The 17,156-nt window shown below is 41.0% G+C and overlaps 2 protein-coding genes across 8 annotated transcripts in view; both read left to right on the forward strand.

Annotated features, from left to right (window-relative positions):
• Window positions 1-11,311, forward strand: part of stard13b (StAR related lipid transfer domain containing 13b) — a 74,547-nt gene extending 63,236 nt beyond the window's left edge. For all 5 annotated transcript variants that reach the window (XM_023961613.2, XM_078956586.1, XM_023961615.2 and 2 more), the window contains 12 exons: window positions 273-354; window positions 2,321-2,384; window positions 3,163-4,493; window positions 4,595-4,765; window positions 4,872-5,031; window positions 5,158-5,356; window positions 5,521-5,734; window positions 6,180-6,294; window positions 6,401-6,622; window positions 9,789-10,006; window positions 10,093-10,269; window positions 10,433-11,311. In XM_023961613.2, the coding sequence (XP_023817381.1) occupies window positions 273-354; window positions 2,321-2,384; window positions 3,163-4,493; window positions 4,595-4,765; window positions 4,872-5,031; window positions 5,158-5,356; window positions 5,521-5,734; window positions 6,180-6,294; window positions 6,401-6,622; window positions 9,789-10,006; window positions 10,093-10,269; window positions 10,433-10,550 (3,071 nt within the window). In that variant the 3' untranslated portion in view covers window positions 10,551-11,311. The remainder of the gene's footprint in view (window positions 1-272; window positions 355-2,320; window positions 2,385-3,162; window positions 4,494-4,594; window positions 4,766-4,871; window positions 5,032-5,157; window positions 5,357-5,520; window positions 5,735-6,179; window positions 6,295-6,400; window positions 6,623-9,788; window positions 10,007-10,092; window positions 10,270-10,432) is intronic.
• A 4,561-nt stretch (window positions 11,312-15,872) lies between these two features.
• The window catches only part of nbeab (neurobeachin b), a 215,555-nt gene continuing 214,271 nt past the window's right edge, over window positions 15,873-17,156 (forward strand). For all 3 annotated transcript variants that reach the window (XM_023961240.2, XM_023961236.2, XM_078956585.1), the window contains exon 1: window positions 15,873-16,322. In XM_023961240.2, coding sequence (XP_023817008.1) covers window positions 16,071-16,322 — 252 coding nt within the window. In that variant the 5' untranslated portion in view covers window positions 15,873-16,070. The remainder of the gene's footprint in view (window positions 16,323-17,156) is intronic.

Raw genomic sequence — 17,156 nt, forward strand, 5'->3', positions numbered from 1 at the left:
AAAGTGAGAAAAAAAATGCAGCGGAATGTAGAATTCTGTGTTTTGAGTTATGTAAGAGGACGCTCATTCCCAGAGTAGAACGTCATGCCCACTAAAATGTTAAAGCTGTTTTATGGGCAAACTCTGTCTGTTCTCATGAGCCTCATTTGAAGTTTGATAGTCTTCCTTTATCTTTGGTTTTCGTGCAGATCTTTTTTTTCCTACTAAATGTTGTTGCCATTTAACAAAACTTTTGTTAAAAAATATATACATTTTCTGCTTTTTATCTGCAGATTCCCAGTTCCCTATTGACATCCGGCCTGTGAAAAGAGATCATGACTTTCTGGACAAGGATCTCGTAGAACCTCTGTGCAGGTAAGCAGATATTTGATAGGAGAAAAAAACTGTGGTCGCATACTTTTTCTTTGGCCTCGAAAAAGTGGAGAAGTATGAGATTAGCTCTGCAAAGCGAACAGTAAAACCACTTTTTCTTGCATTATGTTAAAGCATTTTTTTGGGGGGGGTTAATATAGATTAAAATTAACTTGCATCATATCATATTGACCCTCTGCAGTCTATTACTAAGAATTAGCATTGAAATATTGGAACAGTCCCACTCCGATCATCTTTTGATCTGTTTTAAAAGGCTTCCCAGTGGTGTTTAAATTATGATTATGCCATATTTACCCAAAATCTAAAAACCTGTGTCGCAAAGCGGCAGTAATTCATTTGAAATTCGCCTCTGAGTTATGGGCAGGACTTTCCGCCATCCATCTGTTTACGCTCTCCCATTAGCTTACAGCCCCTCAAACCCCCAACATAAAATGGCGAGCATATATTAAAGCAATCTAGCTATACAGTTTTGAGCTAAATCCCAGCTCAGACGAGGAAAACAAAGACATACATGTCAATAAATGTCATTAAGTGGATGCATCGGAATGGAGCAGGAAGCTTGTGGCTTGCCATAGTAGCAGTTCTTTGTCACACCTACAAGATTTTGTCAACAGTATTTTTGCATCTGCTCCCGATTCACAACAATTTGGACGAAGAAATACACAGAAACACAATTTTAAACCTAATTTTATGTCCTCTATCATGAGAAAAAATGATACAAGAACATTAAAAACACAAATAATACAATTTTCATTGGGGAAATGCTTTTAGAGGCATTAATCAGGCACAAGCATAGCTTAATATTGATGGTTTTTCTTTTACTTACGGGTGACAATAGAGTGGAAAAGTACATTAAACCAGCAACTGGTGGTTCCACATCATCTCCTTTTAGAGTGCATGTACTTTATTTTTGGCCAAGATAAAACAGCACTTCAGCTACTCCTGTAACCATGGCAACGGTCCTAAGAGGGAAGACTGGGGAAGCATTAGGGGTGCCTCCCACAACTCAATATACTGTGACTCTAAACAACCCTAAAGCAACCCCTCTAAATTCCAAAGCATCAATGAATAGAGGAGAACTGGAAACAGTTCCACCTCCAGTGTGATTCTGTCCACGACTGCCTCTGCGAGCTCGATAGTCTTATGCCACCACACCCAAGAACAAAAAATAAAAAGCCACCCAACGTACTGAGACTTTGATAGAGCGGACACTGACAGATATTTCATAAATGTGAGAACTCTTTAATCACTGCTTAAGCACCATTGTATTTTAGCAACCGCAGTGAAAGCTTCTTAGGCTGGCAGAATGAAGGGCCCCCAGCTTGAAAATCCTCTCTTCAGTTGTTTTCCTCTATCTCCAGTTGCAATCATGGGAAGATCTTGTTTAACCAACCCCTATCATCCACTGCACAGGAGTGTAGTTTAAGCCTCCATCACAGTATTGTCACAGGACAATACTGTCAATCTGTACAAAAAAGAGACCGCAGGCAGAATGGGGCGCTGTTTAAAACCTTGTGATTATCATGCCACAAATGGGTTTCTTTTTGTCAGAGCCTGACTCAGTTGAGGTGTCTCCTGAACACATCTCAGCACCTTACTCTGCACCGATTCTAGCACATTCTTTCCATTTTTGAGATGAGGGAGTTTACTTTAGAGGAGGATAATGCAAGTTCATGCTCTTGCAAGCATTCTTTTCATGCATCTTTTTATTAATTAAGTCTATATTTCAATCAACTATTTAAAATGCTAAGAGCAATTACCATTATTTTGGGGTTTTGTGAGATGGACTTACAGTATTATTGTAGATCTGATTTGCATCCAGAACTCAAACTGATCAGATTAACCCCTAAAATAGCAAACAGAAGAGGATCTATTTCCAGCCTGCTCATTAGAAAGCTATTACGCTTCTGTTTTTTCTGAAGATTGACTCATCAATTCTCTTTTTCAGACGACTCAACACACTAAACAAGTGTGCCTCTATGAAACTTGATGTGAATCTTCCAAAGAAAAAAGTAAGTCTTCCGACACTTTTTTAAAATACCTGTTGTTAGATCTGTTTTGTTTATATTTATATTATATTATTATTTTAGAGAAAGCAATATTTTGTCTTTACATTTTTAGAAATTATTATTATAGATTTCGGTCTCTGGACAGAGAAGTGTATTATTAGTGCCATTCTGAGCTCTTTTGAATGCATTTGAACTTTGCATTTGACTGTTGTGCCTTTTTTAATAAACTTTTCAATTGTTATGTCATTTGAAATCAATGCTCTTGTGAAAAACAGATTTTTGTTTAAATACAGCCCTAAGCTGTGCTTGTGCCTCCTGGTCTGACAGAAATATAGTCCGTGGTTTTCCTTAACCTATTTTAAAAAAGAACACACCATTGTTATCCTGAAGTCTCTTGTTACCTTTTGTTTGTTCCACAGACTTTAATGTAAGCATGTTGGCACTTATTAGTGACTCTTCCTGCCTTGATCTATTTATGGAAAAGGTTGTAGTCAAGGACCCATTTGCCACTGTGTTGCTGTTGCTTCATTGCATAATGTTATTGTGAACCAGCTTATTCTACAGATGCTTCCTGCGACTGTTTTTGCGACGTGCGTTCCAAAAATGTCTCTCCTGGTGCATCGATTGTGAAATATAGTGCCTCAATCTTAATATTTTTTTTTAAATCTTTTTAAAAATATTACAGGTTTAGGTTAGTTCATTTGAATTGTAAAAACAAATACAAATATTTAGATCATTGGTGTAATTTGTCTTTCATAAAACGTCCTCTGTTTGTCTCCAGGGAGAAGACTCTGATGAAGAAGACGTGTTTGCTATCAGCGACAAATGGACCTTTGAGTGGAGCAGCCGGCGTTGGTCGAGATTACAGGACTGTCTGCTTCAAAACCACAGAGAGGGTCAGACTTTCAGCGACAGTGTTCCTCTTAGAACCACGACAAGCAGCGAGAGTGTTCTGACGGACATCAGTGAGCCAGAGGTCTCCTCTTTGCACAGTGAAAGCAGCGGGGGCAGCGCTCACAGAGGACTCAGCACCGAGGACTCTGACTGCTCTAACCGAACTGATTCTGCAGCAATGCCAGACTCTACTTGTCTCACAATGCCTCATACTCCCGCCAATTTTTCTCACTACGACTCTTTACCCAACAAGCACAGCAAGACGAGTTGTGCGCGTGCCAAAGACTTCTTGAAGCGAATGGAGACCCTTGGTTCCCGAGGAACCTTAGGAAAGAACCAGAAGCTGGTCATCAGCTCCCCTGTGATGCAGCAGGAAGCCCAGGCTCTGAAAACTCTGCGGTGTGTCGAGATCATCAATGGAGCTCAAGAACCACCATCAAGCCAACTTTCACCACCTCAGTCCAGTAGTGAGGGCAGCAGCCATTCTGGTGGCAGCACGCCCAGCCTGAAAGAACGAAAGCCCCACGGTGCTGACCACAAACGCAGCGGCATGTATCTGGAGGACATAGACATCTTCACAGGAGCCGACATGAGCAAAGTCACAGAGCAAAACCGCAAAAATGACTTCTGTTCCTATGAAGACCTTGTGGTCCACATTCCTAAAGACCATAAACCAGGAACCTTTCCCAAAGCACTGTCCATAGAAAGCTTGTCCCCAACGAACGGAACCACTATTAACTGGCAGACTGGCAGCATGCATTTGGACTCCACACTGATTTCTTGCAGAAAGGAGTCCAAGCGTGCAACCCAGTGCTCCTCCAGAGGCACCCGCATCAGCATTTATGATAACGTTCCTGGCTCACACCTGTATGCCAGCACCGGAGACCTTATGGATCTAGAGAAGGAGGACCTGTTTTCACACCTGGATGATATACTGCTGCATGTAAATGGTCTACAGCAGATAGTGGATCATTGGTCCAAAAACGTTTTACCTGTAGGAGAAGGCCTGCTCCAAGTAGACAGCGAGAGGGAAGAAGCAGTTGGTAGGCAGTCTGCTAGTCAGATTACTTTGGACTTTGAAGGAAATTCAGTTGCAGAAAGTCAGACCACACCGAGTGATGTAGACCGTGACAAAGTCTCATTAGTTGAGGCAGAATCGGCAACACTCAGGGAAAGAAGGGATTCAGGAGTCGGTGCTTCCCTTACAAGACCTAAAAGGTGAGCTTTCTGAAAGTATGCAGAGTTAACACAAAAGCACATGCATATATTTTCTTTTTTTTAAATGAATTTGCTTTTCACCTTTTTGTCAATGTACTCAGGCTAAGATGGCCCAGCTTTCAAATTTCCAATCGGATAAGCCACTCAGTGGCATCCCTGCAGATCACAAACCAGTCAGCAGGCCAACTGAGTTTGTTACAGAAGTTTTCTCTGCTGCGTCTTACTGCAATCATGGAAAAATACTCCATGTCAAACAAGCACGGATGGACATGGTGGGTCTAAAATGATCTTTATACATATTTAATCTTTTGTTTATATATGCTAAAATGTTATTACAATGTCTGCATTGCCTCAAGTTCAAATATGTGTCTCTTAAAGGTCTGTGCCAAAGTTCATGAAGAGAATGAAGGTACCAGACTACAAAGATAAGAATGTGTTTGGAGTGCCGCTCATAGTGCACGTGCAGCGCTCCGGGCAGCCTTTGCCTCTTGGCTTGCAGCAGGCCCTGCGATACCTGAGGAGCCGATGTCTTGACCAGGTCAGCAACAGTTGAGTCTAAGGCTGTGCCTTGATTGATCCTCAGCAAGTTAACTGGAAGAGTTTTGTTGCTGTGGCTTTATTGTCCCTAAAAGTGCAAGCTAATTTTCCGATGCCTGTCCTGCAGGTGGGTTTGTTTCGCAAATCAGGTGTGAAGTCCCGAATTCAGGCTTTGAGGCAAATGAATGAAAGCTCTGCTGATAATGTGAACTATGAAGATCAGTCTGCCTATGATGTGGCTGATATGGTGAAGCAGTTTTTCAGAGATTTACCTGAACCCTTGCTTACCAACAAACTCGGGGAGACTTTCCTCCATATCTACCAGTGTGAGTAAATGCCTCTTTTCCACCTAAAATAGATTGTTCCTGTTGTTTATTTATCTTCTAATCTAAGTTTTGATGAAAATTATCACAAATGCCATGCCCTTTGACACTGCAATGATTATTCATAAGTGCAAACGTAAATGAAATCCTCCCTTTGACATGTGCAGATGTGCCAAAGGACCAGAGACTGCAGGCTGTCCAGGCTGCAATCATGCTAATGTCGGATGAAAACAGAGAAGTGCTTCAGACACTTCTCTGTTTTCTTAGCGACGTCTCCTCCTCTGTGGAAGAGAATCAGATGACACCCACGAACATCGCTGTGTGCCTTGCACCCTCTCTATTCCACCTAAACTTGCTGAAGAAGGACAATCTCTCGCCAAAGTAATTTTTTATACTGTTTTCTTTGTTCCATTTCCTTGGTGTCTGTCATTTTGAGCTTGTCACTCTGCCATAAAAATATAATAAGGATGAGCCGCATGAATTGAATTACTTCCTGTAATTATCCTCACCTCTGACTCCATAAAACCAATGCATAAAATTGGTTGCAGATTTTGAGTAAGCCTGTGGAGTGCTGTAGATTATTCCTCTTATGGGTTTTTAAAGGATGCAACTCTTTTTCTTTTTTTTTTGTCCTTAATGTTTTATGAGATCACGCTGTGTGAAAAACAAAGCAGAGCTACTTATTTTACCATGTTGAAAACTGTTATTAAATGGATCAAAGGGGTTTCCTGCAGTGAGGAAGAGGGGTTTATATACTTCGTTTGCTAAAGATGTTGACCTGAAAACGCTGCTCACCTAATCAGTCTTCTGTCCTCGTAATCTTAAGGGCCATGCAGAAGAAATACGCCACCGGCAGACCAGACCAGAAGGATCTGAATGAAAACTTAGCAGCCACACAGGGGCTTGCTCACATGATTGTAGAATGCAACCGTCTCTTTGAGGTAGAAACTGCAATTGAAATATTGCAAGAATGTCATGCCTGGCTGTAAAATCTGTTTTTGCTGATGTTACCAGTGAGCCTCACGCATGTTTTATTCCCCTCATTAGATACCTCATGAGATGGTTACACAGTCCCGGAATTCCTACGTGGAGGCTGACTTGCATGCGCCCACAATTCAGGAGCTGTGCAAGCAGCTGGAGGATGATGACGGAACGTATCAAACACACATGGAAGGAAGGCTCCAGAACCTTCTGAAAGAGGCCCGGGAGAAATCCAAATCTTGGGTGTCGTACAGCAGCTCTGACAACACTGAACTTCTTTATAAGAAGGTTTGTGTCTTTCTTCAGGGTGTGGACTTAACTTGGATTTGACACCAAGATGAATATTGCAGTGGTCAATCATTTATCGTGGGAATTGTGTTCTAATTCTATGTTTACACTGGGCGTGTGACGTGCGTTCAAAAACCCGCTAAAACCCACATTTAGCACACAGTGTTCACGCTGGACCGTCGCTACTAGTGCATGTCTGTCACCTACAGTTGGAAGAGGCCTGGTGCAAAAAGGTGCAAATCTCACAAATCCTGCTCCTGCTTTGGTTGATATTCCAGACAAATTGTGTATTTTGTTGTACAAGCACAAACTTTGGCATGGATGTAAAGCACATTAGCCATGAGAAAAATCCAAAAATGGTGGCCATTTATTTGTAAAGATAGCAGACATATACTGAATAGTTTCAAAATATTCTTTGTCTATTTGCCCTATTCTCAGCAACATGGGCTGTTCATGCACAAAATGTAGTCTTTACTCTTGCGGGGTACTTCCAGAATACTATTGTGTGTTTATTATATTCATGTTTGAAAATTTAGGATTTTATTGTGTCTAAGGCAGTGTTTAGGCAGAAGTTGAGGCAGGTCCTGGGTGGTCAGGATGAGCTTCCAGAGGACTGGGAAACTACAGCTGAGATTATCAGGGAAACAGGTAGGAAGGTGCTAGGTGTGTCATCTGGAAAGAGGAAAGACGGTAAAGAGACTTGGTGGTGGAATGAGGAAGTACAGGAATGCGTCCAGAGGAAGAGGTTGGCTAAAAGGAAGTGGGATGCAGAAGGGACTGAGGAAGGTAGACAGGAGTACAAGGAAGCGCAGCGTAGAGTGAAGAGAGAGGTGGCAAAGGCCAAACAGAAAGCTTACGATGAGCTATATGACAGGTTAGACACAAAGGAAGGAGAGAAGGACTTGTACAGGCTAGCCAGACAGAGAGACAGAGATGGGAAGGACGTGCAACAGATAAGGGTGATTAAGGACAGAGATGGAAAGGTGCTAACAACCCAAGAGAGTGTACAGAAAAGATGGAAGGAGTATTTTGAGGAGCTGATGAACGAGGAAAATGACAGGGAAAGAAGGGAGGAAGATGTGGTTGTTGTGGAGCAGGAAGTAGCAGAGATTGGAAAGGATGAGGTTAGGAAGGCTCTGAAAAGGATGAAGAGCGGAAAGGCCGTTGGTCCTGATGACGTACCTGTGGAGGTATGGAAGTGCCTAGGAGAGACAGCAGTGGAATTTCTAACAAGGTTGTTCAATAGGATTTTAGAGAGTGAGAAGATGCCTGAGGAATGGAGGAGAAGCGTTCTGGTCCCGATCTTTAAGAACAAGGGTGACACGCAGAACTGCAGCAACTATAGAGGAATAAAGTTGATGAGCCACACAATGAAGCTGTGGGAAAGAGTAGTGGAAGCCAGGCTTAGGAAGAAGGTGGAGATTTGTGAGCAGCAGTATGGTTTCATGCCCCGTAAGAGCACCACTGATGCCATTTTTGCTTTGAGAATGTTGATGGAAAAGTACAGAGATGGTCAGAAGGAGCTGCATTGTGTGTTCGTAGATTTAGAGAAGGCGTATGACAGGGTGCCGAGGGAGGAGCTGTGGTACTGTATGAGGTCGTCTGGAGTGGCAGAGAAGTATGTCAGAGTAGTTCAGGACATGTATGAGAGAAGTATGACGGTGGTGAGATGTGCTGTAGGTCAGACAGAGGAGTTCAAGGTGGAGGTGGGACTACACCAAGGATCAGCTTTGAGTCCTTTTTTGTTTGCTATGCTGATGGACAGGCTGACAGACGAGGTAAGACAGGAATCTCCCTGGACAATGATGTTTGCGGATGACATTGTAATTTGCAGTGAGAGTAGAGAGCAGGTGGAGGAACAGCTAGAGAGGTGGAGGTTTGCTCTGGAAAGAAGAGGCATGAAGGTCAGTCGTAGTAAGACAGAATACATGTGTCTGAACGAGAGGGATCAAGGTAGAAGCGTTAGGTTACAGGGGACTGAGGTGAAGAAGGTGCAGGAGTTTAAGTACTTGGGGTCAACAGTTCAGTGTGATGGGGAGTGTGGAAAAGAGGTGAAGAGGCGAGTGCAGGCAGGTTGGAGTGGGTGGAGGAAAGTGTCAGGAGTGTTGTGTGACAGAAGAGTGCCAGCAAGACTCAAAGGAAAGGTGTACAAGACAGTGGTGAGACCAGCTCTGCTCTATGGGTTAGAGACGGTAGCAGTGAGACAGAGACAAGAGGCTGAGATGGAGGTAGCGGAGATGAAGATGTTGAGGTTCTCCTTAGGAGTGACCAGGTTAGACAGGATAAGGAACGAGTACATCAGAGGGACGGCTCATGTTGCCTGTGCTAGCGACAAAGTCAGAGAAGCCAGACTGAGATGGTTTGGACATGTTCAGAGGAGGGACAGTGGATATATTGGTAGAAGGATGTTGGAGATGGAGCTGCCTGGCAGGAGGGCAAGAGGACGGCCAAAGAGGAGATACATGGATGTCTTGACAGAGGACATGAAGTTGGCTAACGTTAGGGTAGAAGATGTTCATGATAGAGTGAGGTGGAAAAGGATGATTCGCTGTGGCGACCCCTGATGGGAAAAGCCGAAAGAGAAAGAAGATTGTGTCTAACGTGTTTTTCTGAAAGAGGGGATCCTATAGTACACCCATGCCAAATTAGGTGCTTGTACCACAAAATGTACCATTGTATTAATAACAGGCTCCACTAATATGAAAGACTTGGTATCGTATAGTTCCGACCTGGCACAAACTGCAGTTAATAATTTCTCCTCCATGATCAATTTAGAGACGTTTGGAACTTTCGTTAATTAAAAGAGACATCATCCATACGACACTACCAAATCCAAGTCCCTGATTGGTCAAAGGTCTACCTGGTTTAACTTTCAACGCGTGTTTAACGGATGCGGGATGGGAACATGGCTTCAAATTAATCTGCAACAGATAAAATCGGCAAAGTAGTCACCTCTAGTTTTTGCAAATATTATAGATGTCTTAAGGCTGTAAAACTCTCCACAGAAGACTTTGTACACCTTTCTCAGACATTTTGTCTCTTGTTTAAACGTGTTTAAAGTTCAAACCTTCACTGAAAAATAAGTCCAGTATCTACAGCCAATCAGGACGCAAAACATGAAACGGATTTTAGATGCCATTAAGGGTTGTGCTTCTGTTTCATTCAGGTGGGAGATGGGAACCCCCTTAGGCGCTGGAGAGTGTCTGTGGAGGTGGAGGCGCCACCCTCTGTTGTGTTGAACCGAGTACTACGAGAGCGCCACCTGTGGGACATGGACTTGCATCAGTGGAAAGTGTGTGAGACACTTGACAAACAGACAGAGGTGTTTCAGTATGTCCTCAACAGCATGCCCCCTCATCCTAGCAGAGAATTTGTTGTCCTCAGGTTTGTGAAGACACAAAAAAAACACAAAATATCATATTGACTTTATTTTGTTGCAACAATATGATAACACTCTCTAAATCTTTAAGGTCTTGGAGGACAGACTTGCCAAAGGGGGCTTGCTCCCTGGTTTCAGTGTCTATAGAGCATGACGAGTGCCCTACCATAGGAGGGGTACGTGCTATAGTCCTGGAGTCCAACTACCTGCTTGAACCCTGTGGCTCAGGAAAATCCAGACTAACCCACCTTTGCAGAATTGACCTAAAGTGAGTTCTCCAAAAAACACCTCTACCAGAATTTCTGACCAAATCCACAAAGAAATGTTTTTTTGTTCAATTCCATGCAATCAGTATTTAACTTTATCTCTTCAAAGACGTGCATAATTTTAGATGAATGCCTTCAATAATTGAGTTCACCGTCTGCTTTCAGAGGAAGGACTCCAGACTGGTACAACAAAGCATTTGGCCATCTCTGTGCTGCAGAAGCTGCTCGAATCCGCAACTCCTTTCAACCGCTAATCTCTGATGGCCCAGAGACCAAAATCTGAACCGTCTTTGCCAGTTGTGTCTGTGCTGCCTTGAGATCAAAACTGAGCCTTTGACTCAATGCCAACAGGAAGTTATTTACCATGGACCCAAGAACTAAAGCACAGTTTAAATGCTCTGAAACCAACTGTAAGCCTGATGCATGACATCATAAGAAGGTGCATCATTATTCATCCTGCCAATGTTTATTTTTCCATTTATGCATTATTTACCATCACGTTGTTAAGCTTTTATGTAAGAGAACTATAAGTTATAATCATTTTCCTCAATGTCTAGGACATTTAATCTCAAATGCTTCTGAGAAGCTGGAATATGTTATTACTTTGAGATTTAAAGATATGATTATTATGATGTACACACAAGTGTCTGTAAATATATAAATATGCTTGTGAATATCTTGTAAATTTAATTCTTTGTTCATACTGTCAATATGTAAAGATAGCTCATTTGTTAACTTCCTATATATATATATATATATATATATATATATATATATATATATATATATATATATATATTATATTGATTGCATCCATCCCTGTACCAACACTTGTTGGACTCATGGTACATGATTGTAAGCTGGTTCAGTATTGACCTGTTTTTTTTTTTTGCAATGGGCATAATTTTATTCAACTTTGACCTCCACTGGTTGTGAAAATGATGACTTAAGGTTTGACTTGATCATACTTGTTTGAGGGTACGGTATTATACTTTCAAGTAAAATAGACAAGGATTTTTTTTAAAATAAAAATGTAAAAATCAAGCTGTTTGTGCTGGCATGTGCTGGCATTTCATCCCACGGCAACATAAAAAAAGAAGAGCATGTGACTAACTAGGCGTCCATTATGGCCCCATCCCTTTCCCCACTGTTTACCCATAAACAATTCTATCACAAAGAAATGTAATTTAAGAGCCATTGCTTGGTCATTAGGCTAGACAAAAGGAAGGTTCCTCACAGTCTGTTCTTTTCATGTCATATTCATTTTTTGAGCTGCTGATAGCACTGAACATTATGGTAAAGCTTATTTCAAGTCATAATTTAGCTATAGTCTGTTGTCAGGGTCCATTAAATCTGTCTGAGGCCTTCGAAATTCACAAAGCCAGTTGCCATTCGCTGTAAACACTTATCACTCATAAAACAACAAACATTTTTTAACATGTAGCGAAGAAGATCCATGTTAGTGAGTGCAAACATCGGGCTTTTTAAAAAAAGCCCCTAAAGTGAATCCTTTGCAAACAGGAGTGGTTGCTGCACCGCTCTGCTGTTAAGTACGAGTGTTGAGAGTCATGCGGCTCATCTGGCTCTGGAACCACTTGAGGCTCTTTGGTTGCAGAAAAATAGAACGTTTTTCAGTATTGTTCAACTTTATTCAACCCATTAGAAAAATTGCCGTAATTCTCCAACAATCCATCAAGCGGAGTAGCTTTGAGGTTGATCAAAGTCATACAAAAACAATTTGACAGATTTTTAAGTGCCGTGTACCACAGAAAACCTGTTCAAGCTTAACAATAACTCAACTGTTCGATTTTGAAAAGAATCAAAGGATTTTAAGTGCGCCTTAAAGTTTTAAAAAATTTCAATAAGGGTAATTCATTTAGCTCTAATTTAATTTAATGTTTTGGTTTGATTTACAAATTCATGGCTAACAAACTGCCAAAGGTTATTAAATATTTCATGTTTATAAAAAGAAAACTGCAAATTATCTTTTTACGTTTTTGCTTTTTTATTCATGCTAAAAACACAACCATTCATTTATTTTATCATAATACTGACGATGACAATAAAACAAAGCAGTGCCGTACTTCATTAGAGAGTAAAGTAAGACTTGGTGGCTTCTACTGGGATGTGGTGAGTGAGAGTTTGACCCAAGTAGCTCTTTAAGTGCTGAAGGCCGCATATCCCTAGCTAAGGTCATTCTGCATGGATTCTTCGACCATAGATAGATGCATTGAACAAGGTATATTTAAAGGACCTAGGGGAGGATCAACGGGGAGCCACTGGATTGTTCAAATAATTGCATATACACAAAACCACCATTTGAAAACCCGTCTTCAAGTAGCAATCATGTTCCTTTCAGGTCAGCAAGAAGAAGTATTTAGTGTATTTAGGCCACACTGTTTCCTCACATAATATAGACAAAAGTTGTAACAATAGAACTCTAGCAACTTTCTATCCTTGTAAAAGAGACAAAAATAAAGACTATGGTTAGATAGGAGAACAAGCATTTTCTGCTACTGTGTTTTTTAGTCGTAGAAGTCAAGAGAAAAGCTGAAAAAGGCAGAGGAACAATTTTAAAGATGGAATAAAATATTTTTAAGGAAAAATTTTAAAAAATGCAGTAGTTTTTTTAAGTAAAAAATATAAAACTTAAGTGTCTGATGCAGACTGAGGTCCCCTCCTTCTCCAAACTGCATGGAGAAAAATATTCCGAAAACCAAATTATGAAAACATTCTTTGTTGAAAAGAAAAGATCAAACAAGGAGTAAACTAAAATGAAATCTTAGAAGCAGAACCAAACATTGCTGAGTTAACAGAAGACATACTCTGTATGGAAGTTAATAAAACACCACATTTGGATGGTCTCCCATTGGTATATTACTTTACTTTTTGGGACCAACTTAAGAACCCCTCATTGCAAGTATTTAAAGAATCCTTCTGGAGCTGCATTTTGACATCATATTTGCACCCTGGAGTACTGGTAATATCATTAAAACTTTAAAGATATTAAAAAGGATAGAATTGGAGAGCATTTGCTCTACTTGGGGAGGATGCTAATATTTAATCCAAAGCTCAGTTTTTAGCAGTTATTTATTAAGCAGTAGACGTGGAACCAACTTTTGCCGTATACCAGAAAGTGATATAATTGGCTCTGATTCGAGATTTCTTTTTTCTGTAACCCTTGTGCTATCCTAGGCACTTTAACATTGGGAGCTGGGTCATCTAGACCCACTAGTGTTCTGAAATATTTTTCTTCAATGATTTGTGATCTTTACTGGTGTCCATGGATTACATGAAATCTTTCCACCTTTATCCACCTTTGTCATGGTAGGAATAACATGTCAAAGTAAGGGTGGGGTCATCTAAGATAGCACAAGGGTTAATGTTGCAAAAAAGCAACGGCCAGTGTAAGTTTTAAGGGGTTGACCTCGTAAAAGCATTTGACAGTGTCAATCACAAATACATAACACCATCAATCCTAAAGGTACCGATCGACTACTTGAATCATGATCAAATGTATACGTTCTTAAACCATTATGATATAATTATCATATTTTGTAACATGCAGCTTTTAAATTATTTTAACATTCTAGCGCTTCATGTTTTATTACTGCTTTTATGCTTGGGATGTGTCTTAGGATGAATGTATGAGAGAGATAATACACCCCAATTTTTAAAAACATTTTGTTTTGTAGTTATTCCCAAAACAATAGCCAGAAGATAAAAAATCTTATTTGATGTTTTTTCCACTTTGGCACCTGAGACAGTTAAGTCAGATTTTCCATTTTACCTATGTATTTTTTCTTTTTTTACCAAATTCAAGTTACATTTCCGCACAGCATCTGCATCTCTCTTGACTCTATTGTCCCAAAGGCTAGAAATGGTGTGCTGTCGTCACAGCGAGAAGATCAAATCCCAGCTGGGATTTTCCTCTGTGGAGTTTGCATGTTCTCCTCGTGCATGCGTAGGTTTTCTCCGGGTGCTCTGGCTTCCTCCCACAATATGTAGGTTGATTGATTGCTCCAAAGTGTCCGTAGGTGTGGGTGTGTTTGGTTGTGAGACTCAGTGACAGACTAGCATTCTGTCCAGGGGGTGCCCTACCTTTGCCCTACAGTACCTAAGCTTGGCTCTGGCAACCCCATGACCCCAAAGGGGATTCAGTGTTACAATTGGCTCTGGACTGCAACAAGATGACCCGGTTTTTGCACTCAAATGGCATAATGTCATTTTTTATTGTTCATCTTCAAGAGGAGACTTGAATAGTTTTTGTCATCCCCTGTAACATGAAAAGTTGAAATTAACAGAGGATTTACTTTCTTTCAGGTGACTTAAACCTCAAGGCAAGATAGCATCAACCGAATATGCTTTGGGATTAGAAGGACCTCTACTGGGCATTTGAGAAAAAGAGACAACTGTGTGCAAAAATAAATCTACATTAAAAAGGGACATGTAACCTTTACAATGAACAATTCAAAATATTGTTACCCAATAAATAATACATGTTTTGTCTTTGGGATTTGGCTTTTGCATGTGTAGAATAGTCAAATAAACCTGGCTGACAGTCACTTTCTGGTTAACGAAAAACCTTTAGAAACTTTCTTGTCATGTAAAGATAAGGAGAATACACAATCATGTTTGTTTTGTAGCTTTATGAGGTCACAGCAAAATCGGTCACTTATTCTAGCTTGAAAAAAGATACTGTAACAAACAAATTATCATTAGATATCAAAAACGAGTGTTTACAATACCAAAGACGGATTTCAAATGAACCTATTTGGAACAGAATCCCATAAATCAAATGCATGTTCAAGCACTACTAGTGAGACATTTCCTTCATTAGTAGTAGTTTAAGTCAAATCTTTGTACAGATCAGCACTTTGGGTTAATTTAGTTTAGCCTATTTCAATATCAATGTCTCATATTGTATTATTGAACAGAAGACTTGTATGACAGACATATATAAGGGTTGTGTACTTTAGTTTGGTTTTTCAGTTGAGTTTTGGTCATGTTCCCCAGTCAGTCGCTCCTGGTTCATGTTGATCATCCACAGCTGTTTTCATTTCTGTCAATTACCCCGCAGTCTATTTGGGTGTCTGGTTTTCAGGGCATCTTCTCTGCTCAGCCTTGCCATCTTCTTGTTTCTCCATGTTTTTTTTTTTTTGTCTTCTTTCAGTTTATCTAATAAATGTTTTAGTTTTTGACACCATGCCTGATCTCCCGCATTTTGGGTTCTACAGTTCCTGACAATATAAGTCATTAAAACCTAACTATATAACATTAGCACATGAGGTCCTTGTTTAGACTTGTAAACATATTAACAATTTCGATTTATTATTTTAGAAGGTCATCAAAGTCACTAAAATCAAATAATGGAAACGTGTGCATGTTTTTGGTCTAAAGAGTGAGGAAACAGTTTGATTTTTATTTTTATTTTTTGAGCCTCCAGGCTGTTGATCTGGGACAGACTACCCGGGAGGAGCCACCTGTCTCCGCGGCGGCGCACAGGCGGGGAGCCGCAGGTAGGGGGCAGCACTATGGCGATGAGTGCAGCAGCGGAGCGCCAGGCGCGCATTTACGCATTTGCTTGGTAGCCCAGGTCAGTCCGCTCGGGTAATTGGCCGGGGCTGACAATACAGCAGACTCACTTGCTGGGAAGTCTCCAGAGTACATTTCTTTTCTGACCTCTTTTTCCGCGCATTTACGCATTTTTGATGCTCCTCTGAACACATCTGAGAGAAAGCTTGAACTACCCTCATAAAAAAAATCCACTTGACTTGGCTTTAAGGGAGAGAGAGCGGTCACAATGCCGGGCTCGGTGTCGCTCTCGGACCGACAGCCTCTGTCAGGTCACGGGAAAGACGCGGCGGCATCCTCCGCTGCGCCTGCCGGAGAGACAGCTCCGATGTCCGGCTCAGCCTCTGCGCTTCTCCCGGCTGGGATGAGCAGTGCTGCGTTTCCCATCCGGAACATGAAGATGAAATTTGCTGTTCTCAGTGGACTTATCCAGGCTGGAGAGGTTAGCAACCGGGATATTGTGGAAACGGTGCTGAATCTGGTAAGTGGACCTTTTTTAGAAAAATAATAAACATCCCAGACTATCTAGGATGGATGGCTGTATCATTTTAAAAATCACTTTATTCATCGTTTACAATTTCATTTATTATCAATGTGATGAATGAGAAGGAACTGGGATAAAGGCTTAAAAGTCACTTCCTCTTTATTTTTTACCAATCAGTATATTTCATCTGCCTTCTTTGCCTGCAAGGGCATCACTTCAAAATGTTTATTTTCCTCTTTTTTGTGTTCTCTATAAATATGCGCTCATTGTTTTCTGCATTGAACAAGAGCCGAAAATCATGTAAGCTCCTGTCTCCAACTGCCAGAAATTGCTCCAGCACACCTGATGCTGTTCATGATCATTTCTTCATTTGCAGCTCATCAGTGGTGTGGCAAGGAGGTGGAATGCTGTGGTGCTTTTATTTATTTTAAAGCATCTTAGTGGCTATATGTGGGAATGGGAGAGTCTCAGAGTAGATTTATTCTGATTTATCATGAAGTGGATTAGATCAAGTTTGTAAATGAAGCCAGGGTAGTCTTTTGGTGCAGTTTAAATTAAAAATAAGAGACTCTTCATATCGTGTGCTTTGACACCCTGCAGGATTAGTCTGTTTGCTATAGCTGGCCTGTCCTTGTTGGCACCAGAGATTAATTACTACCTGTTCTAGCTCGACAGAGACCCACTTTGTGGAGCAGAACAAATTGTGGCCCTTGGCGTGTTCAGACATGAGTCGTACAGCAGGAGCTGGAGTCGGTGACATCTTGCCCCTTCAGACTTAGCAGACTAGTTTCCCAAAACACGATCAGAGGGGATTGCAGTGCATATTTATTT

This window comes from Oryzias latipes, chromosome 13 (genome assembly GCF_053564925.1).
Source record: "Oryzias latipes strain Hd-rR chromosome 13, Olatipes_Hd-rR_3.1".
Lineage (NCBI taxonomy): Eukaryota > Metazoa > Chordata > Actinopteri > Beloniformes > Adrianichthyidae > Oryzias > Oryzias latipes.